The sequence below is a fragment of the Rhinopithecus roxellana genome, chromosome 19 (assembly GCF_007565055.1).
Source record: "Rhinopithecus roxellana isolate Shanxi Qingling chromosome 19, ASM756505v1, whole genome shotgun sequence".
Lineage (NCBI taxonomy): Eukaryota > Metazoa > Chordata > Mammalia > Primates > Cercopithecidae > Rhinopithecus > Rhinopithecus roxellana.
In genome coordinates this window covers 53,163,235-53,185,822 of record NC_044567.1, presented here as the reverse complement: position 1 = coordinate 53,185,822, position 22,588 = coordinate 53,163,235, and the positions used below count along the sequence as shown (strand labels likewise).

Below are 22,588 nucleotides of genomic sequence, written 5' to 3'. Positions count from 1 at the left end.
AGACTGAGGAAATTATCACTATGGTGATAATAAGGACACCCCACAGCAAATCAGCCAAGCCCAGGAGAGGGCTCCTGAGGAAATGCCGCCATTCTCTCGCTTCTTGGTGGTTTTCTTGGTGAAGATAACCTAAAAACAAAAGTGTTGGCCAAGACCACGTTGAACTGCAAGTTTCTTTCACGTGACTTGCAACTGCTTGTCCTTGTCCCACTATATTACTTGGCATATCTCCTGCTCCTGTGACAGCTATGCAGTCACCAGCTCCGCCCCGACACAATGTCTCCCCATCTGTAAACAGAGGCTAAGGCTGTGCTTGTCTCACCAGAGTGGACGCGATGTCCTCCAGACTGTTTGCCAGGGCCAGCCACAGCGGGGGGTTCCCCTTCTCATCGGGCACAGACATGTCCGCTCCTCGGGTGCATATGGCATCGACCACGAGTGGAAGCTGGTTTCTGATGGCCAGCTGGAGGGCCGTCTCCCCGTCCCGAGTCCTGCTAGGACAGGCACACCCAAACCAACATTTGTAGTTGAGGCCAAAGCACAGAAGGTGCCCTTCCGGGCATTCCAGAGCCCAGAATCTTCCGTCGCCCTGATCACATTCACTCACCGTCATGAAATATTTTCTCAGGGAAATTAAATGTGAAAACAGTGTCTATTCAATCTGCCTTTTTAGAACACATAACCATGTCATCTTATTGCCTCTCGAAGATAACATCCCAGCGTGTTGAATTCTTAGAGAACGACAGTCACTTTTTAGAGCATTTTAATACAATGCCACCCAAGAACCCAGCTGACAACCCTTCCTTCCCCCGCTCAGTCATTCAGAGTCACTGGAGATCCAGGTGAGTTCTTTTGAAAATACAACCACAATAACAACTGGACTCCATGTGTTTTTCCCCCTCAAGCCTTACTGGTGGTTCATTTGTTGGAACGTTCTTCATTGTAACTGAAATTCCTTGTTAAAAACTGATTTTAGGCCGGGTGCAATGGCTCACGCCTGTAACCCCAACACTATGGGAGGCCGAGGTGGGCGGATCACGAGGTCAGGAGATCGAGACCATCTTGGCTAACACAGTGAAACCCTGTCTCTACTAAAAATATAAAAAATTAGCTGGGCGTGGTGGCGGGCGCCTGTAGTCCCAGCTACTCCGGAGGCTGAGGCAAGAGAATGGCGTGAACCCGGGAGGCGGAGCTTGCAGTGAGTCGAGATGGCGCCACTGCACTCCAGCCTGGGCAACGGGGCGAGACTCCGTCTCAAAAAAAAAAACAAAACTGATTTTAGGGCAGCTGCAGTGGCTCACGACTGTAATCCCAGCACTTAGGGAGGCGGAGGCGGGCAGATCACTTAAGGTCAGGAGTTCGAGACCAGCCTGGCCAACACGGTGAAACCTCATCTCTACTAAAAGTACAAAAAATGAGCCGGGTGTGGTGGCGGGCGCCTGTAATCCCAGCTACTTGGGAGGCTGAGGCACAAGAAACGCTTGAATCCAGTAGGCGGAGGCTGCAGTAAGCCGAGATCGCACCACTGCACTTCAGCCTGGGCAAGAGTGAGATCCTGACTCAAAGAAAAAAAAAAACAAAACCTGATTTTAGATTGTTTTTTACAATGAGACTTGTGCAATACTGTGCACTGGTCCTGAAAGGTTCAGACAAGAGCGAAGGACAGTTCCTTTTCTCCATTACAATCAAGACTTTTGATGATTTTGTGACAACACTGCATTTATGTGTTTTTAGAGCTACTGTTTCCTTTCCTTTATCTAACATGAAACAAAAACACTTTTCTACAAGCGAGGCTGTGCTTTTGACATCTCAATTAATTGTTACCTGGTGTTACAGTGGAGAGTACGGCTTCATCCTACCTGACATTTATATCTGCCTGGTGCTCCAGGAGGAAGAGCGCGCTCTTGCTGTCCTGCCGCTGTATGGCCATGTGCAGTAGGGTCTGCCCATCCGACATGGTGTCATTGATGGAGGCCCCAGAGCCCAGCAGCTGGGCTGCGATCGTGTGCATGCCTGGGAAAGAAACAAGCCCCGATTTCATCCACGCTCAGCTTTTCCCGCTTCCTCAACATCTTACTACAACAGACATACCCTCTCAACTTCTCAAAGCCAGCAGTTTTCCACTGGATCTAACAGGCCTAACTCAAACAGAAAGATTATTTCACAACCAAATGATTAGCCCACTCTCCTCTTTCTTTCTCACTCCCTCTCTCCCGCCCAGCCCTGCTTTGGACAGCTGTCTGTCTGCAGACATGAGCGGCCCCGGCACGGCCTTACCACTCCATAATGCCAGGCCCAGCACAGTCTGGTCTCGGGAATCTTTGAGGCTGAAGTCCGGAATGATTTGCAAGTTGTTGGTGGCATGAAGAGCATTGGCTAAATGTTTTAAAAAGGAAAAGAACATTTGAGTTCACCATCTGTGGATCCCATTTAAAGCATTCAGTAGAGTAAGAACTCAGTTTCAAACTAACTGTTGGGTATAATACGATCAATGCTACAAAAAGAGAGTAGATAAATCTTGTCAGGACTCGAAGCCCAGAAATCTGATATTTTGGAGCAAAACTTAGGGGGAAACTCAATCTTTTTAAAGCTTAAAACACTGACTCTTCACATAAGGAAAACGGGCTCCATTACGGAAACACACTTGATTACTAAAAAGACGAAAACAACGCCCTGATGATGTTTCCAAATACACAATCTTAAAACTTTCCCTCCTACAGTCTTAAAACTTCTGTGAGGACCAAAAAAAGGGCACACAGTACCTAAAACCCCACCTCTCCCTCCAAAAAGACAATGCTAAAAAACTACTGTCCTTAACAAGGATTGAGGCAAGAGCAAAATAAACCTCAGGACAGGAAAGAGAAGGCATGAGGAAGACTTTCTGAGGGAAACGACCCTTCTGTCCCGCAGGGGCTGCCCTTGGCCCCTCTCTCACAGGGTGCCTGCCACAGCAGGTTCTCCAAGACAGTGCTCACACCGAGGCACAGCTTTGCTTGACCTACACTAAATGGCCTGGAGAAATACTCAAATAAAGACAGACGGCAGAATCAAAAGTTCTACCAGCTTAACCTAACAAGTGAAATGGGCAGGCCCCATCCTGAAAACACACACAGGGAAGCAGCAGTCAAGAGCCAGACTACATGCTTCTCTAGTTTGACCTGAAAGGGTTTTTTGGGAGTAAGAAACTAGCTATACGAAACTCACCAACAGAAGAAACATCAACTCTGTAACTAACGATCCTAAACCGCTGTCCCCAAGTCAAAATGATGGACAGTATTCCCACATACTTACCTTTCTGTTCCAGGATGACAGACACCACGTCCGGATGGTTATAGGCGATCGCCATGTGCAGTGGTGTCTGCAGATAGATGTTGTCCGCCAAACTGGTCAGGGATGCAGCCTCCTTTGGCAAAGGCAGAGCTTCCTCCGTCTGCAGGTTTGGGTTGGCACCTTGCTGCAGGAGCTCTGCAGTGAGGTTGGCCAGGCCATGCCGACATGCTGTGTGCAACGGGGTTTCTCCCTGAATGGAAACAAATGGCCGAAATCTGAGCACTCACAGGAACTCCCTTCACGAAGGGAGCATGGCAGCCGGAGAGAAAAAACTCGGGTCCTGGGCTCATCCTGTCACCAGCTGACCCTCCTGATTTCTGTTCTTTTTCTCCTGAACCATCATCGCTCTCAGTATCTTTTTTCTTTCTTTTTTTGGTTTTGTTTGGAAACAAGTTCCGCTCTGTTGCCCAGGCTGGAATGCAGTGTCAAGATCTCAGCTCACTGCAACCTACGCCTCCTGGGTTCAAGCAATTCTCCTGCCTCAGCCTCCTAAGTAGCTGGGATTACAGGCACCCGCCACCACACCCGGCTAATTTTTGTATTTTTAGTACAGACAGGTTTCACCATGTTGGCCAGGCTGGTCTTAAACTCCTGATCTTTTGATCCACCCGCCTCAGCCTCCCAAAGTGCTGGGATTACAGGCGTGAGCCACCGCGTCCGGCCCTTTTTTTTTTTTTGAGGCGGAGTCTCGCTGTGTTGCCCAGGCTGGACTCAAACTTCAAGCCTCAAGCAGTCCTCTTGCCTCAGCTTCCCAAATAGCTGGGGTCACAGGCGTGAGGCACTGCGCCTGGTTCCACCTTTCGCTTCTTCAGTGTCTTCCCCAAGCACCTTCCGAAAGCTGGCTTCTTGACTTCACCTCCTAGGCCCTCCTTAACCGCCCTTTGCTTTGTTTCGTAACTTTTTTTTTCTAATTCTAAAAATAATATATGCTTATTATGACAGAACAATAACAAGCTACAAGTGTCACCAAAATAAACAGTGCAAGTGGGAGAGCCGCGCAGCCCCCACCTGGGAGCGAGGCACCGGCAATCAGCAGCCGACACGGTGGCCGTCGCTGCTTCTGTAGCTCCTCACTTGCACTCCGTTTCTGTGGCCTGCTAGCATCAATCTCATCTTGAACTCTGATCAAGACCTCCTTCCCCTACTTTTAAAAGTTAAAAATTATTTTTAATGGGTATTACCGGTACCTGATGCAATATTTACAGAGAAGTTTCCTCTCACATTTGGAACCATTATTACCAGTTTCATGTTTCTCTCCATTGACAGAATACTCCCAGGAAAATGCATGTGAGCACATGCTTAAGCATTGCGGCATGTCTATGTGTATGTCCGTATGTATACACACACGCTGGAGTTTTCCCACGCAAACAAGTGGAAATGAACAGAACATACCACTCTGCTTGCAGTACGGCGCTTGCATACGGTGCCTGCCCTCATCAGAGCTACACATCATCATCACTTAGAGAGGCGAGAACTCTCCAAGGCTTACTGTAAAAAACAGCAAGATCCCTGGCAGTGATGTTTACAACTAACTGATCACAACCAGTTACAGATTCATTTGTTCCTTCACAGCCACTGCTTTACTTGACTAGCCTTAAAAAAAAAAAAAAAAAAAAAAAGCAAGATCCTACCTCCTCCTTTTCCCTCAAAAAATCATCCTTTCCCAGCAGGAGTCACTTTTAACTCTCCCAGCTGGGTTTTGTAAATCTCCATATTTCTAACTAACATGTTTTTATTGCTGCCTCTTGATTTTCCAGCTTTGAACATTATCTGTGGGACTCGCTACAGTGGCAGATAAGGATTGAGTGCTTTTACGCCTTTTGGCAGATAAGGATTGAGTGCTTTTACGCCTTGACCCAGAGCACACGCTTCCCACCCAAATCCTCCCCATGCAGGGGAACTATAATTGCAGTGTGAGCCCTCCCAAGTATTTCCTCTTCCTCGTTCTCTCCCTTCCCCCCTTCCTCAGGGCTGTCTCCTGTTCCAGACCTTCTTCCTACACATTCTCACTGGGTGTGCTGATCTACTCCACGGCTTCTGCCATTATCTACAAGCAGGAGACTCTCAAACCCAGGCCTCCAGCCCCATTTTTGCATCTTATTTTTCCACAGCCTGTTAGACATCCCTACCTAAATGTTTAGAAATTCAGAAATCACAATGGAATTTACTCCCCCTACTTAGGTTCCTCCTCCTGGCCAGTTTCCTCTTTTTTTCATGGGTTCACCACAGTAATTGTTTTTTTAAGTCCATACTTCGGTGTCTTTGGGGTACCGGTGGTTTCTGGTTCCACGGATAAGTTCTTGAGTGGAGATTTCTTAGATGTTAGCGCACCTGTCACCTGAGCAGGGTACACTGCGCACAGCATCCCCCTTTTATCCCCACAGCCCTCCCAAGCGGCCCCTCCGAGTCCCCGAATTCCACACGCCATCCCTGCACTGCAGCAGCTGGAACAGTTCTCTTGCCCTCGCTCCCGGGAGCCTGAAGCATGCGTGTGGTATAGACTGACTCTGCAATTCCTGCGGAACCTGCTCCTTTGGATCCCAATGCAGTGTGAGAGGACAGCACAGGCCACTGCTTGTCAAGACGATTCCCACTTGGCTCCGGCCTGGGCTCCACGTCACACCCACCATGCCAGCCATCCCAGGCAGTTTTCTCAGCTCCAGAAGAATCATACTACTTGTCTGCCCAAAACCCTCCAGTGGCTCTTCTGTCCCCACAGGATGAAGCCCACACACCGGAAGCCAGTGTTCCAGGCACTTCTGCGGCGCTGCTCTCCACGGCTTTCACGTCAGGCCTCCCGTGTCTCTACAGTTTGGGTTTGACCTAGTTTTGCTATGAAGGGTATTCAGAGAAGGAGCAACAGCGGGTAGACAATGTGGGCCTAAGGGAGGTTTTTTTTTGTTTGTTTTTTGTTTTCCAACACAAAATCTCACTCTTTTGCCCAGGCTGCAGTGCAACGGCGTGGTCTCCACTCACTGTAACCTCCGCCTCCCAGGTTCAAGGATTCTTCTGCCTCAGCCTCCCGAGCAGCTGGGACTACAGGCCCCCGCCACCACGCCCAGCTAATTTCTGTATTTTTAGTAGAGACGGGGTCTCACCATGTTGGCCAGGCTGGTCTCGAACTCCTGACCCCAGATGATCCGCCTGCCTCAGCCTCCCAAAGTGCTGGGATTACATGTGTGAGCCACCGTGCCCGGCAGAGGACTTTAAGTTAGGAGAGAGTAGAGCAGTCTTTATGCTATTAGAAACGAATAATGGGCAAAGCTAATGATGCAGGAGGAAAAGAAAGAGAGAGTGACACACAATGGCAAGAGCAGAGGCATGGAGAAGGTGAGAGGGCATGAGATGCTGCGATGGTGAGCCCAGAAAAAGCAGCAGTGGGCGCTGGGCCATGCCGTCACTCTGGCTGGAGAGCTGGCGGTGTGCAGACACAGTGGAGTCAGCAGTATTTCGAAAGGATGGCACTGCCCTCTCTCCTGTACCAAGATATGCTGGTCTGGCTCAGATACCAAGCTCACTGTTTACTGCCTTGCCCAGTGCTGTCAAGACAGTATGCAACTAGACAGCCTTGTGCCAGAGTCTTAATGCGGACACCTCATTATTTATAATGAGCACCCACATAGGTACCGTGTGTGTGGACAGAGGCTGGGGAACGCCCCGGGCTGGAGCATCCACATAGGTATTATTTATAAGCCACTTAACCTCTCAGGACCTCAAGGTCCTTGACTCCAAAATAAAGAACTGACTGACGTGGGAACGGCTTCTTCAATCCTAATAATACATGCTGCTTCCGGGTCCACTGTGAAAATTAAAAGGGATAATAGCCTTAAAGCTGCTAGCACAAAGTGACCGTAAAATAAATGTGATCTTGAAGACAAGCACATCCTCCAGGTCTGAAAATAATTAAGTAAAAATAACTACCAAATAGTACCTAATGTCTCAGATATTATGCTAATAAGCACTTAATGATATCATTTACTTTCATCTCAACCACACCCTATGAAATCAGTATTAACCTCATTTTATAGATGAGGAAACTAAAATTAAGACCGCACAGACCTGGGCGTGGTGGCTCATGCCTGTAATCCCAGCACTTTGGGAGGCTGAGGTGGGCAAATCACCTGAGGTTGGGAGTTCGAGACCAGCCTGACCAACATGGGGAAACCCCGTCTCTACTGAAAAGAAAAAAACAAAAACAAACCAAAAAAAAACCCCACAACATTAGCTGGGCATGATGGTGCATCCCTGTAATCCCAGCTATTCTGGAGACTGAGGCAGGAGAATTGCTTGAACCTGGGAGGCGGAGGTTGTGGTGCGGTGACACTGCACCATTGCACTCCGCCCTGGGCAACGAGAGTAAAACTCTGTCTCAAAAAAAAAAAAAAAAAAAATACTGCATAGGGAGGAAATGGGAAAGCTGGTAAAACTCGGTAACGTCCAACCCCAAAGGTAACACTTGTATTCATAACACCATACATTCTACCTTGTTAGCATGCGATATAGACTCATAAAAGACAATCCACATAGGAAAACTCAAGCAAATGGTAGGTTTGTGCATGCGTTTGCTAACCTCTATTAAAGTCCATGGTATCTAGTTCAGGGCCTGATACCCCGAACAAGCACTGTTTCCTAAACAAATGCTTAGGAAATGGTTTTGCTAAATGAATCAATCAACCAATATTTGAGGAAACATAATTTGTTTCACTCTGGCTTTTTAACCATATATGCATGTATTATTCTGATAAAAACGGAAAAAAACCACCTATTCCCCTTTTTCCTACATATCCACCAGTGCCATTTCTTCCATGGATCAACACCATTTTCTCCAGCTGCCCTGTCACACTTACCCACTTGTTTCTGTGGTTGACATGGGCACCGTTGCTTGCCAGGAAAAGAGCTGCTGCCTCGTTTCCTGCTCCAGCTGCCCGCTGTAGTAAACAGTTTCCTAGAAGAAAACCGGCATGCTGATTCTTCTGTTTGCATCAAAATGCAGTCACGCTGCACAATGCACAACACCCTGCTCTTCCCACCACCCCTGTGACTGGCAAGCTCTCACCAGACAGTAGGTCCACACGAGACAGTAAGTATCATTTAAGTCCACAAAGGTACTTGATGCATGTGGACACAGAGGCTGGGGAACGCCCCGGGCTGGAGCATCCACATAGGTACTGTGTGTGTGGACACAGAGGCTGCGGAACGCCCCAGGCTGGAACACCCACATAGGTACTGTTGTGTGGACACAGAGACAGAGGCTAGGGAACGCCCCAGGCTGGAGCATCCACATAGGTACTCTGTGTGTGGACACAGACCCCAGAGAACACCCCAGGCTGGAGCACCCACATAGGTACTGTGTGTGTGGACACAGACCCTAGAGAACACCCCAGGCTGGAGCACCCACATAGGTACTGTGTGTGTGTGGACACAGACCCTAGGGAACGCCCCAGCTGGAACACCCAGTTCTTCCATGGGATTCCCACTGGCCACTGCCCAGGACTGCAGGGAACTTCTGTCTCCTTGCCGAGGTTGGGTTAGAGCAAGGTTTCTCAATGGTGGTGCTACTGACATTTTGGACAGGATAAATTCTTTGTTGTGGGTACAACGTTCAGCAGCATCCTCTGAACTTAAGACAATTAGAAATGTCTACAGATGTTGGCCACGTGTGGTGACTCACAACTATCATCCCAGCACTTTCGGAGGCCGAGGCAGGCGGATCACTTGGTGCCAGTGGTTTGAGATCAGCCCGGCCAACATGGTGAAAACCCGTCTCTACTAAAAATACAAAACTAGCCAGGCTTGGTGGTGCACACCTGTAATCCCAGCTACTTGGGAGGCTGAGACATGGGAATCGCTTGAACCCAGGAGACAGAGGTTGCAGTGAGCTGAGATTGCACCACTGCTCTCCAGCCTGGACAACAGAACAAGACTCTGTCTCAAAGAAAAAAAAAAAAATGTCTACAGATGTTGACAAATGTTCTCAGGCAGTAAAGGGAGGATTGTGCCAGGCTGAAAACCACTTGGCTGGATGACCATTTTGAAAACATTTTAAGTTCTATTAGAAAATGCCCCTTAAATATAAACACTTCAGTTTTATTCCTAATGCTTTAAATATGTTTGTTCTTGGCTTAGAAATATTTTCCTTAGCAGTGTCACTCTTTTCTAAATAAAAACCTTGGAAAGAAAAAAATGAGGTTTTTTTTCTTCTTTTTCTCTCTAAACGGTTTTAGTCCTAAAACAGTGTTTCTCAGACTTTTAAAATCCATTTCCAACAATGAACAAACTCTCTCATGTCAATAGCTATACTATTTTAAATTCTTTTTTTTTTTTTTTTTGAGATGGAGTCTAGCTCTGTCGCCCGGGCTGGAGTGCAGTGGCCGGATCTCAGCTCACTGCAAGCTCCGCCTCCCGGGTTTACGCCATTCTCCTGCCTCAGCCTCCCGAGTAGCTGGGACTACAGGTGCCCGCCACCTCGCCCGGCTAGTTTTTTGTATTTTTTAGTAGAGACGGGGTTTCACCGTGTTAGCCAGGATGGTCTCGATCTCCTGACCTCGTGATCCGCCCGTCTCGGCCTCCCAAAGTGCTGGGATTACAGGCTTGAGCCACCGCGCCCGGCCTACTATTTGAAATTCTAAATAAACTAAACACCAGAACTAAAAACAAGATAAAGAACTGTGACAGCAAGGCACAGTGGCTCATTGCCTGTAATCCCAGAACTTTGGGAGTCTGAGGTGGGTGGATCATTTGAGGTCAGGAGTTCGAGACCAGCTTGGCCAACATGGTGAAACCCTGTCTCTACTAAAAACGTAAAAATGTGCCAGGCCTGGTGGCACATGCCTGTAATCTCAGCTACTCGGGAGGCTGAGGCAGGAGAATCACTTGAACCCGGGAGCCAGAGGTTTCAGTGAGCCGAGACAGTCCCACCGCACTCCAGCCTGGACGACAGAGTGAGACTCTGTCTCAAAACAATCAAACAAACAAAAAGAAATGGGACAAAGTACTACTTTGCTTTCATACCATGTTTTTCCTTATCCGACTCCTAGTTGATGGCTGCTCTAATCTGGAGACTCCGAATGTGGGCCCCATGTTCACGCCTGCAGTCATTCCCCTGTACTCAAGACTTAAACTCTATACCTCCCAACAGAACAAAGATAACCCGTGATTGCGAAAACATCACTAAACTGTTAAAAGCTAGTGGACGGGCCGGGCGCGGTGGCTCAAGCCTGTAATCCCAGCACTTTGGGAGGCCGAGACGGGCGGATCACGAGGTCAGGAGATCGAGACCATCCTGGCTAACACGGTGAAACCCCGTCTCTACTAAAAAATACAAAAAACCAGCCGGGCGAGGTGGCGGCGCCTGTAGTCCCAGCTACTCGGGAGGCTGAGGCAGGAGAATGGCGTAAACCCGGGAGGCGGAGCTTGCAGTGAGCTGAGATCCGGCCACTGCACTCCAGCCCGGGCGACAGAGCGAGACTCTGTCTCAAAACAAAACAAAACAAAACAAAACAACAACAACAAAAAAAAGTGAGTGGACGAATTGGCTGGTCCGACTGCAGTGGTGTTTACAACTCATCAAAACCAGTTACAGATTTCTTTGTTCGTTCTTCGCTCCCACTGCTTCACCTGACTAGCCTTAAAATTAAAAAAAAAAAATTTAAAAATTTTAAAAACTTTATAAATTAAAAAAAAAATTAAAAAATCTTAGTGGAGTAAGATTACACGTAAAATGAAAAATGAAACATATCAATAGAAAAAACAATCCTGGCCGGGCGCGGTGGCTCAAGCCTGTAATCCCAGCACTTTGGGAGGCCGAGACGGGCGGATCACGAGGTCAGGAGATCGAGACCATCCTGGCTAACACGGTGAAACCCCGTCTCTACTAAAAATACAAAAATCTAGCCGGGCGAGGTGGCGGGCGCCTGTAGTCCCAGCTACTTGGGAGGCTGAGGCAGGAGAATGGCGGGAACCCGGGAGGCGGAGCTTGCAGTGAGCTGAGATCCAGCCACTGCACTCCAGCCTGGGCGACAGAGCAAGACTCCGCCTCAAAAAAAAAAAAAAAAAAAAAAAAAAAAAAAAAAAAAAAAAAGAAAAAACAATCCTGAGCCTGTCTAGATTTGACAATTAAAACAAAGTATATAATGTAAAATTAACAGAACCAGCAAGAAAAATGGACAAAACCAATGAAAAATTTTAATATGCCTCTCAGAAACGGACAGATCAAGCAGTCCAAAAGTTAGTAAGAATATGTAAGATTTGAACAGCATAATGAACAAGCTTGATTTAACGCACATAGAGAATGCTGCATCCTACAATTAAAGAATGCATATTATTTTCAAGCACACGTCAGACTTTTATAAAAACTAGTTCTGGCCGGGCGCGGTGGCTCACGCCTGTAATCCCAGCACTTTGGGAGGCCGAGGCGGGAGGATCACAAGGTCAGGAGATCGAGACCATCCTGGTTAACACAGTGAAACCCCGTCTCTATTAAAAATACAAAAATTAGCCGGGTGTGGCAGCATGCGCCTGTAGTCCCAACTGCTGGGGAGGCTGAGGCAGGAGAATGGCACGAACCCAGGAGGCAGAGCTTGCAGTGAAACCAAGATCGCACCACTGCACTCCAGCCAGGGCGACCCAGCGAGACTCCATCTCAAAAAAAAAAACCAAAAAACTAGTTCTATTCAAGCCTGTTTTTTGTTTGTTTTTTAAGAGACAGGATATTGCTCTGTCACCCAGGCTGCAGCACAGTGGAGTGATCATAGCTTACCGCAGCCTCCAACTCCTGGCCTCAAGCAGTTCTCCCACATCAGCCTCCTGAGTAGCTCAGGGTACAGGCATGAGCCACCACTCGATTCTTAAGTATCAAAGAACCAATCCCTTATATGCCAAATTCTGATATGATTAAATTAGTAATCAGTAAAATTATAGGCAATAACCAATATATTTGTAAATTAAAAGGAATTAGTAACAATCTGATTTCCAGAAGTCTTCAGTCTAAAACACTTATAGTTCTTCCTATATTAGCTGTCCTGTAGTATCACTGCCTTGAGCTTTTGTATCACCTAGAGTGGTGATTTCATTTGACCTTTAAGTATTTTTTTATTTTTTATTGATTGATTGATTGATTTTTGAGACAGTCTCGCTCTGTTGCCCAGGCTGGAGTGCAGTGACGCGATCTTGGCTCACTGCAACATCTACCTCCCAGGTTCAAGCAACTCTCCTACCTCAGTCTCCTGAGTAGCTGGGATTACAGGCGCCTGCCACCACACCCAGCTACTTTTTGCATTTTTAGTAGAGACAGGGTTTCACCATGTTGGCCAGGCTGGTCTTGAACTCCTGACCTCAGGTGATCTGCCTGCCTCAGCCTCCCAAAGTGCTGGGATGACAGGCGTGAGCCACCGCACCTGGCCGACCTTCAATTATTAACTTCTTTAGGGAAAGGGCTGTTTTAATGTCCATCTTTTTTTTTTTTCTTTTTTTTGGTCAACTCTTCCTGTGAGTGACACCTACCCATGTTTTATACATTTTTTGCTGGTACTCAATACTGAATTACACGGAATCCTTCTCCCTAAAATATCCCTGTATTTTATTTAGTCAGATCGAGGAAATACATTAAAACAGTGGTTCTCAAAGTGTAGTCTAAGATGGTAAATCCTGAAGTTATCACCCACCTAAACAAAAGCTCTCTGGTACCATTTTTAAGACGGTCAAAGGAATGCTGAGTCCAAAGAGTCTGGGAGTCACCACATTAAACAAATGGAAGTTTCAGTTTCAGGGACTTGATGGCTGCTCAATTGTTTGAAGCACAGGATTTTTAAAAATTACAACCCAGGCTTTTACTCTATTTAAAATTAAGTACAAAATCATTATCCTCATAGTATGCCGTTCCATTTCTAAATCTGCGGTGAAAGCATTTACAGGCCATTTCCCAGCGCCTGCAGATCCCAACGTCGCCCCTTCGGGTGGCCTGTCCTTTACCTGTCGCTGTGTCAGGTGCGTCCGTGCGGCTGCCGCGCTGGATGAGTCTGGCTGCAAAGCTGTTCTCATCAAATGAAGTCCCATTTACCACGGGGACATCTTCAAAGGGGTTCACGGACTGGTCAGAAGACACGGTGATGTGCTGCGCTGCGAGCCACAGAGCCGTGCTGCCCTCATGGTCTTTGAGTTCTAAATCCAGTCTGAAAAGCAGAAGCAACGTCAACAGCACCTCCAATCTTTCTGAGACACTCTAGACTGACAACGACCTCGTTCTTCCTCTTTATCCGTTTTCAACGACACATTTTTTAGCTCACTTTAACTTCTTAATATATGCGACACTAAAGGTGTTTAAGAAGAATGATTTTGGCCGGGCGCGGTGGCTCACGCCTGTAATCCCAGCACTTTGGGAGGCCGAGACGGGCGGATCACGAGGTCGGGAGATCGAGACCATCCTGGTTCACACGGTGAAATCCCGTCTCTACTAAAAAATACAAAAAACTAGCCGGGCGAGGTGGCGGGTGCCTGTAGTCCCAGCTACTCGGGAGGCTGACGCAGGAGAATGGCGTGAACCCGGGAGGCGGAGCTTGCAGTGAGCTGAGATCCGGCCACTGCACCCCAGCCCGGGCGACAGAGCGAGACTCCGTCTCAAAAAAAAAGAAGAATGATTTTCCACTCACACCCCTCACACCCATCTTCTCACTTGTGCATGTCTCCCTACGTACTGTTTGCACTGCAGCAGCTGACTGAACACATGTTCATTCCTGGCCATGATGGACACGTGCAAAGGAGTCCTGCAGGACCAAAAAGAAGAAGGGTCAATTCAGGACAGGCCTGTCCAGGACGACTCACGGCAAGAGGCACCCCGAATCCCAGGCAGAGTCCCCGACCACAAGAAATTCCACATTTCTACAAGGCTTCTAAAACCATGACCCAGGATCAAAACCTGAAAACGGATCTGCTTATATGTGACCGTTATTCAGTGGCCAAAATGGACAAGCAGCAGCTCAAGGAAGCCATCTCAAACACTCCCCAACTCAATCCCGACCCCCTCCTGGAGGTATAGACATGATTTTCTCAAAAACAGCGGTTTCTGCCACAGGTGTGCAGATTTTCCCTCATCTATTCTCCGTCAATTCGGAAAAGAAACTTTGCCCCATAATTTTCTGTTCTTCTCAAACACACTCAGCACAGCAACAGGAGAGAACTGATGACAGCTGCATTTAACCCCTTTTCACTGCTTTCATTTAGCACTCAGGAGCCCTGCAGGAGACTGGCACTGTGGAACTACCACACACACACACACACACACACACACACACACACACACACACTGTGAGTCAGGGCCCAAGGCTGCACCTACCCCACACACACACACACACACACACACACACACACACATACACACACTGCAAGTTTACTGCTGTTGGAGGAAAAAAATAAAAGAATCAACAGCAGGGACATGGATGCAATTATTTTAGGAAATAAGGTAATTATCACATGATATTGAGATTTCATGAAGCTACATCTTATTTGTGTACCTTCCCTATCACACAAGTCCATTTTCCTATCTGACAACCAAACTTTACAAAAAATCTTTTCTTTTTTTGAGAGGGTTTTCAAAGGTATAAAATACTGAGTTGTTGTAAGGACAAGCAGGTCCCAACTGTGGTCAGTGATTCAGGTGACTTAACCGTCCTTCACAGCCTCACACCACTGTCCCAAGACAAGCAGCCTTTTCCTAGATCCTAAACCACAAGGAATCCCCAACTAAGTATTTCTGGAAATAGGCAAAATGAACACAGTAATTATTGTTAAATATGCAAAGGGCTGTGCTATGAACAAAGGTAGCAAGCGGTGCAGATAAAGTGGGAGTGTTTACAAGAAGGTAAAATTGGGTTTAACAATTAGAATTTTCTAACAATTAGACCTCACAGAAATAAAACAGATTGTCTGGTTGCTTGGATAGTTCTTCACACTTGGATAGTTTAAACTCTAAGAAACGCTACAAGGTTCCCTTGGAGGCCCTGGACTAGATGACCACTCTGGTTCCTTCAAATATGAAGATACAAATTGCTTAAAAGCTCGAAGACTGGCGCACGCCTGTAATCCCAGCACTCTGGGAGAACGAGGTGGGAAGATTGCTTGAGCCCAGGAGTTTGATGCCAGCCTGGACAATATGGCAAAACCCTGTCTCCACCAAAATACAACAATCAGCCAGGTGGGGCGGTGCGTGCCTGTAGTCCCACCTACTCAGGAGGCTGAGGTGGGAGGATCACCTGTGCCCAGGAGGTGGAGGCTACAGTGAGCCAAGATCACACCACTGCACTCCAGCCTGGGCGACAGAGTGAGATGCTGACACAATTAAAAACAAACAAACAACAACAAAAAAAAAAACCCTCGATGACTTCAGTTACCCAGGACGGAAATGTTTTCCCCAAATGCCTCTGGTTTTAGTAGTGACACTACTACTATACATCAATGTCTGTGACTTTAATACAAATCAGACTGAATAATGCCAAACTAAAGAACATGAACTCCCCGTAGGCCAATGACCTGCTACCGTAAGATAAGCTGAGAACAGTGCTAAGGGCACAGTGTCTGCTCCCCAGCTTACCTCCCCTTGCTGTCCTGCATGTTGGGGTTGGCACCAGCCTGCAGAAGGTCCTCTGCAATCTGCGCCATCTCAGACATCACATCTGCTGAGTGTTTCTTTGAACTGTACAAGGCCACGAGGTGCAATGGCGTCTCCTGGGCACCCAGTGTAGCGGCATTGACCAAGGCCCCATTCTTAATGAGGAAAGTGGCAGCAAAGAGATCTCCTTGAAAAGAAATAATAGAAGAAACAGTAACACATGACAACACTCAGGGCAAAGTATTCTGGCCAGTGCTTCCTCAAGAGGCAGCAGAAAGTGACTGCAGACAAAAGAGCAATAACTAGATGTGTCTGAAGGAACTTCTTGGGGCATCTGTAAGTGGAAACTCATCATTGAGATCATGGAGTTACAGACGAATTCAAAAGGCTGTGCTCAATTTTTGGTTACCTGTTATCACTTGTCGTGCCTCCTCACCTCAGTATCCTTTCACTGTTTGAGAATACTAGGCTGGGCCAGGCGTGGTGGCTCAAGCCTGTAGTCCCAGCGCTTTGGGAGGCCAAGGCGGGCAGATCACCTGAGGTCGGGAGTTCGAGGCCAGCCTGACCAACATAGAGAAACCCCGTCTCTACTACAAATACAAAATTAGCCAGGCGTGGTGGTGCCTGCCTGTAATCCCAGCTACTCGGGAGGCTGAGACACGAGATTTGCTTGAACCCAGTGGGCGGAGGTTGCAGTGAGCTGAGACCGCACTATTGCACTTCAGCCTGGGCAACAAGAGCAAAACTCCATCTCAAAAAAAAAGAATACTAGGCTTCTATTCTTCAAAGGCCTCTTCTGGTCATCTCTCAAAAGGATTTCCAGGATCCCTCCCCACACAATTTCTCTCTCTCCCTCTCTCTTTCTCATTTCCTGACCACAGCTTGTACCTAACTAAGCAACACTACCCCCATTCTGCTGTTCTTGCATTGAGGTTCTACTCAGAGTAATCCCAAGTCTGTTTTATTATTATAAAATTTCTTTTCTTTTTAGATTTTTTTTTTTTTTTCCAGACAGAGCCTTGCTGGAGTGCAGTGGCACAATCTCAGCTCACTGCAACTTCCGCTTCCGAAGTTGAAGCAATTCTCACGTCTCAGCCTCCCAAGTAGCTGGGACTATAGGCATGTGCCACCACACCTGGCTAATGTTTTGTATTTTAGTAGGAACGGGGTTTCACCATGATGTAAAGGGTGGTCTCAAACTCCTGAGCTCAGGCAAACCACCTGTCTCAGCCTCCCAAAGTGCCGGGATTACAGATGTGAGCCACTGCACCCTGTCTCTTTTTAGTTTTATAATTTCATTATATACACTTAACTGACTTAACAAGAAGTTTACAATGAAACATTTGAACAGAGTATCAACACATTACTATTTACATAGTAACACATTACTATTTACAAAAATTTCACATGGTAAAAAACCTTGTTGTGGAAACAAAATTTCTTTCTAAATCCCTTCCACTGACTTAACTCTGGCGGTATTACAGAGTCTACCTAGGACTATTTACAGATATCAAATCAACACTGAGGAACATCCCAAGGCTTTGGAAGCCCGAGGCGGGAGTATCGCTTGAGCCCAAGAGTCCGAGACTGCAGTGGGCCGTGACTGTGCCGTTGCACTCTAGCCTTGGTGACAGAGAGAGATCCTGACTCAACAAAGGTTGAATAACTCACAGAAAATCCATTCTTCTTCTTATTGTTTGAGACCAAGTCTCACTCCCGTCACCCAGGCTGGTGCACTGGCATGATTATGGCTCGCTGCAGACTCAACTGCTTGGCTCAGGGAATTCTCCTGCCTCAGTCTCCTGAATAGCTGAGACTACAAGCACGTATGCCACCATGCCTGGCTTATTTTTTTATATTTTTAGTAGAGATGGGGTATCACCATGTTGCCCAGGCTGGTCTCCAACCCGTGGGCTGAAGGGATCCACCTGTCTCAGCCTCCCAAAAGTGCTGGGATTACAGGCATGAGCCACTGTGCCTGGCCAAAATCCATTAATTTTAATAGCTTCATTTACCATCTTTGACTATTTATGCTCTGTAGAAGTGAAAAAAACTACCTTGACATGTTGACAAAAGGCCAAGAATTAAGAGGAAGATGTTAACAGTATACATTTGTGAAAATACTGTCAGACACTAGTAAAGAGAAATTGACTCTAGATTGGTTCTACAAATACATGGTTAAGCTCAGAACTAAGCAATCTGACAAGTGGCCATTTAGTGTTAAAAATACTTGTGAAAAACCAGTTAAAGTATACTTGTCAAGTTAACTTGGAGGATGACAAGGATTAAGCAATTAAATTTGTTGTAAGATTAAAAGTTCAGTCTTCCTTGGATTTAGTTATATTTAAAATTTAAAACATGCAAACACACTACAAATATATGAAATTTATCGGCCGGGTGCAGTGGCTCAAGCCTGTAATCCCAGCACTTTGGGAAGCCAAGATGGGCGGATCATCAGGTCAGGAGATCGAGACCATCCTGGCTCACACGGTGAAACCCCGTCTCTACTAAAAATACAAAAAACTAGCCGGGCGAGGTGGCGGGCGCCTGTAGTCCCAGCTACTCGGGAGGCTGAGGCAGGAGAATGGCGTGAACCTGGGAGGCGAAGCTTGCAGTGAGCTGAGATCCGGCCACTGCACTCCAGCCTGGGCGACAGAGCGAGACTCCGTCTCAAAAAAAAAAAAAAAAGAAAAGAAAGTAAGGCAAGAATAGCAAAGCATCATTACACATGGAACAGAAACCGTTACCAAGGCTTGGGGCATCACGCCTTCCTGGGGGAAAGCAATTGCTCTCAGTAGCCTCCAGGTGGCACCCATGAGCTCACACCAGGAAACTCGGGTTTTGGGGATTTTTTTGTTTTGTTTTGTTTGAGACACAGTCTCACTCTGTCACCCAAGCTGAAGTGCGGTGGCATCATCACAGCTCACTGCAGCCTCGACTTGCAGGGCTCAGGGGATCCTCCCAGCTCAGTGTCCTGAGTAGCTGGGACTACAGGTGTACGCCAACATACTCAGCTTTCTTGTGGTTTTGGTAGAGATGGGTTTTGCTACTGCTGCCCAAGCTGGTCTTGACCTCCTGGGTTCAAGCAATCCGCCCACCTCAGCCTCCCAAAGTGTTGGGATTACAGGTGTGAGCCACAGCGCCTGGCCTGGAAAGTCTTTCAAGGGTTCAGTTAAACATCTTCCAAATCAAACTCATCTGCAACTTGCAACTTGAAGTCCCCATGTGTAACTCTGATGGGTGATAGCAAGTTAACCCAAGAGCCTGGATTCAGAGGTACTTTCTGCAGATTCCGTCTCCATTTCACCAAGGTCTACAGGATGAATTTCTTGCAAATCACACCCTTCTTCAGCTGGATGATCCCCAACATGCGGAACAACATCCCAGAGTTGGATTTGCTGGTCCCATGAGAGCTGACTATACTCCTTAAACGTGTGGGTGATCTCAGGATGAATGCTGGACTGTTGAGGCGAACTTGGGACTTCTTTAAGGTATGGACCGCAGGCAATGGTGTTCTTCCCATAGTCGATCTGCTTTTGTCTTTGCATCAGGACACTTTGGTTCCTAATTGTTAGAATTTTGAGTGCAGACCCCTTTGAATCACAACCTGAGACGATTTTCTCTCTTCCGAAGTTTTCTTTTCATACCTTATGGTATCATTTCATCTCCTTTGACCACACATCTACAGTCTGAACATCTAAAATGGAGTTTCAGGAGTGGTAAAGCTCTCTTGAGTCTGTTGCCGGTATTCCTGTGCACATTTTCATTTGAATATACAGGTTTCATCTGGTTCTCAGTGGGTATGAGATTAGAAAATCATTTGCTTTTGTTTTGGCTTTTGGTTTTTTGAGATAGGGTCTCACTCTGTTGGTCAAGCTGGAATGCAGTGGTGCCATCATGGCTTACTGCAGCCTCAGCCTCCCAGCTTCGAGCAATCCTCCTGCCTCAGCCTCCCAAGGAGCTAGGGGTACAGGCGCATGCCACCCTGCCTGGCTCATTTTAAAATATTTCTTGTAGAGATGAGGTCTCACTATGTTGCCCAGGCTGTACTCAAACTCCTGGCCTCAAGTGATCCTCCCACCTTGGCCACCCAAAGTGCTGGGATTACAGGCGTGAGCCACTGTACCCAGGTCGACTGACTGGTTTCCAATACTTCCCATCTGCTCTATGCTTTCCTCCGAGGGCCCATCTTGCTACAGAATGTAGGTTCTGGCCCTGGGGCAGCCAGGAGGCCTCAGACGCTGACTCGTTCCTCAGATGCTGGATTGGCCCATGCCTGATTGTTTTTTTTTTTTTTGGTATTCACACTGTCTTACACAAAACAGACCCTGGGGAAACGTTTGGGAAGAAAATGGACTGACTGGTTAGGGCTATTGGGTTCTACTTTATCAGAAAGGCTCTTATTTGAAAGAATTATGACTTCAGGTAACTTAACAATTTTCCAGTAAGTCCCTTCTCTTGAAATATTTTGATTCTTCTGCTCCCGTTTTGGGTGGGGTAAGGGGTGCAGAAGGAAAGCTTAGATTTTATAGTACAGACGCAGTAAAGCACTGCAGGCAGCAGGTAACATGCATACTGGGGGCTAGGCTAGGTCAGGCCTTTGCTATCCATTTATACATATACACAGAGGGCCCGACTCTGTAGCATGAACAAACTCTGCATGGATTTGGTATAGGAGAAAATATGTAAAGACAACAATATATTAGCCATAGAACTAAATATCCTAGAGACAGCCACTTACATTCTGGGAGTAGAAAGAAACTTTAGAATTATTAGGACAATGGGCCTTAATGAAAAGCCCAAAATATGAGATACTCAGGGGAGAAGGGTCCAAAATATGAGATACTCAGGGCAGAAGGGATAATGTAGTTTCATTACCTTTAAGCTTAAAATATATTCCAAACTAAGACACAAACACATAGTGGTCAGGCGCAGCGGCTCCTGACTGTAATCCCAGCACTTTGGTAGGCCGAGGCAGGCAGTTCACTTGAGGCCAGGAGTTTGAGACCGGCCTAGCCAACATGGTAAACCCAATCTCTACAAAAATACAAAAATTAGCCAAGCGTAGTGGCACATGCCTGTAATCCCAGCTACTAGGGAGACTGAGGCAGGAGAATCACTTGAACCCAGGAGGCGGAGGTTGCAGTGAGCCGAGATTGCAGCACTACACTCTAGCCTGGGCGACAGAGCAAGACTCTGTCTTTAAAAAAAAAAAAAAAAAAAAAAAAGAGAGAGAGAGAGATAAATACACAGTAAAGCTAAGACAAGATAGGTTAACGAAAAATGTGTAATACACCAAACATACAGAAGATAAACTGGGCAATACTGCACAGGTATATGAAAACCTATGAATGATCGGATTCAGATGGATAGCATGATAAAAAAATGTTTGTATCTTAAATCCTTAGGTCCCCTTAGAAGAATTATAGACTTTGGATCAGATTTATTTTATTAATAAGATCCACATATACAGTTTTTACTTATAATCATACATATATATAAATATATTCACCCCAAAGAAGCTATTTAGAAATTACTAGAAGTAGAAAATTAGTCAAGTTTTACATTAAAAGAAAGTCAGCCCAGAGGGTACATAAAGGAAAAGGACAACTGATATCAGAAGAGCAGAACAAAGGGAGGGAACAGAAAATGTCACAAGCACCGTTTATAAGGTTTCTGTCAGTAAGAAAATGGTTAACACATTTTAGAAAGACTTTAAATCATCAGAAACAGTTAAAACAAAAACTAGTGCTTAAAAGTTTCAGTTACGGCCGGGCGCGGTGGCTCAAGCCTGTAACCCCAGCACTTTGGGAGGCCGAGACGGGCGGATCACGAGGTCAGGAGATCGAGACCATCCTGGCTAACACGGTGAAACCTCGTCTCTACTAAAAAAATACAAAAAACTAGCCGGGCGAGGTGGCGGGCGTCTGTAGTCCCAGCTACTCGGGAGGCTGAGGCAGGAGAATGGCGTAAACCCGGGAGGCGGAGCTTGCAGTGAGCTGAGATCTGGCCACTGCACTCCAGCCTGGGCGACAGAGCGAGACTCCGTCTCAAAAAAAAAAAAAAAAAAGTTTCAGTTACTTCATCACCTCATTCACTGACACTGCCAGGTAAATGAGGCATGACTATTACAATCTGTCCACATAAAACTATTCCTAACAAAAAACTTCACACTCAAAAAATCCATATACAATATTTCTTTCAATGCAGCTTCTTGACAGTTCTATTCAGCCAGTAGCCTTCATTATTCAATTAATACAAGCCATATTTCATGCTGCTGCAGTTGGCGGCATCATTTTCTTTTTTTTTTTTTTTTTTTTTTTTTTGAGACGGAGTCTCGCTCTGTCGCCCAGGCTGGAGTGCAGTGGCCGGATCTCAGCTCACTGCAAGCTCCGCCTCCCGGGTTTACGCCATTCTCCTGCCTCAGCCTCCCAAGTAGCTGGGACTACAGGCACCCGCCAACTCGCCCGGCTAGTTTTTTGTATTTTTTAGTAGAGACGGGGTTTCGCAGTGTTAGCCAGGATGGTCTCGATCTCCTGACCTCGCGATCCACCCGTCTCGGCCTCCCAAAGTGCTGGGATTACAGGCTTGAGCCACCGCGCCCGGCCATCATTTTCAAATTTACTAAAAATAATTAACAGGAACATCCTACTTAAG

At 46.7% G+C, this 22,588-nt stretch overlaps 1 protein-coding gene across 2 annotated transcripts in view; it reads right to left on the bottom strand.

Annotated features, from left to right (window-relative positions):
- Positions 1-22,588, bottom strand: part of ANKFY1 (ankyrin repeat and FYVE domain containing 1) — a 99,343-nt gene that overhangs the window by 16,341 nt on the left and 60,414 nt on the right. For both annotated transcript variants that reach the window (XM_010382188.2, XM_030922818.1), the window contains exons 8-15: positions 15,914-16,118; positions 14,022-14,090; positions 13,300-13,499; positions 8,178-8,275; positions 3,292-3,520; positions 2,278-2,376; positions 1,860-2,013; positions 323-491 (exon numbers count right to left, since the gene is read on the bottom strand). In XM_010382188.2, the coding sequence (XP_010380490.2) occupies positions 323-491; positions 1,860-2,013; positions 2,278-2,376; positions 3,292-3,520; positions 8,178-8,275; positions 13,300-13,499; positions 14,022-14,090; positions 15,914-16,118 (1,223 nt within the window). The remainder of the gene's footprint in view (positions 1-322; positions 492-1,859; positions 2,014-2,277; positions 2,377-3,291; positions 3,521-8,177; positions 8,276-13,299; positions 13,500-14,021; positions 14,091-15,913; positions 16,119-22,588) is intronic.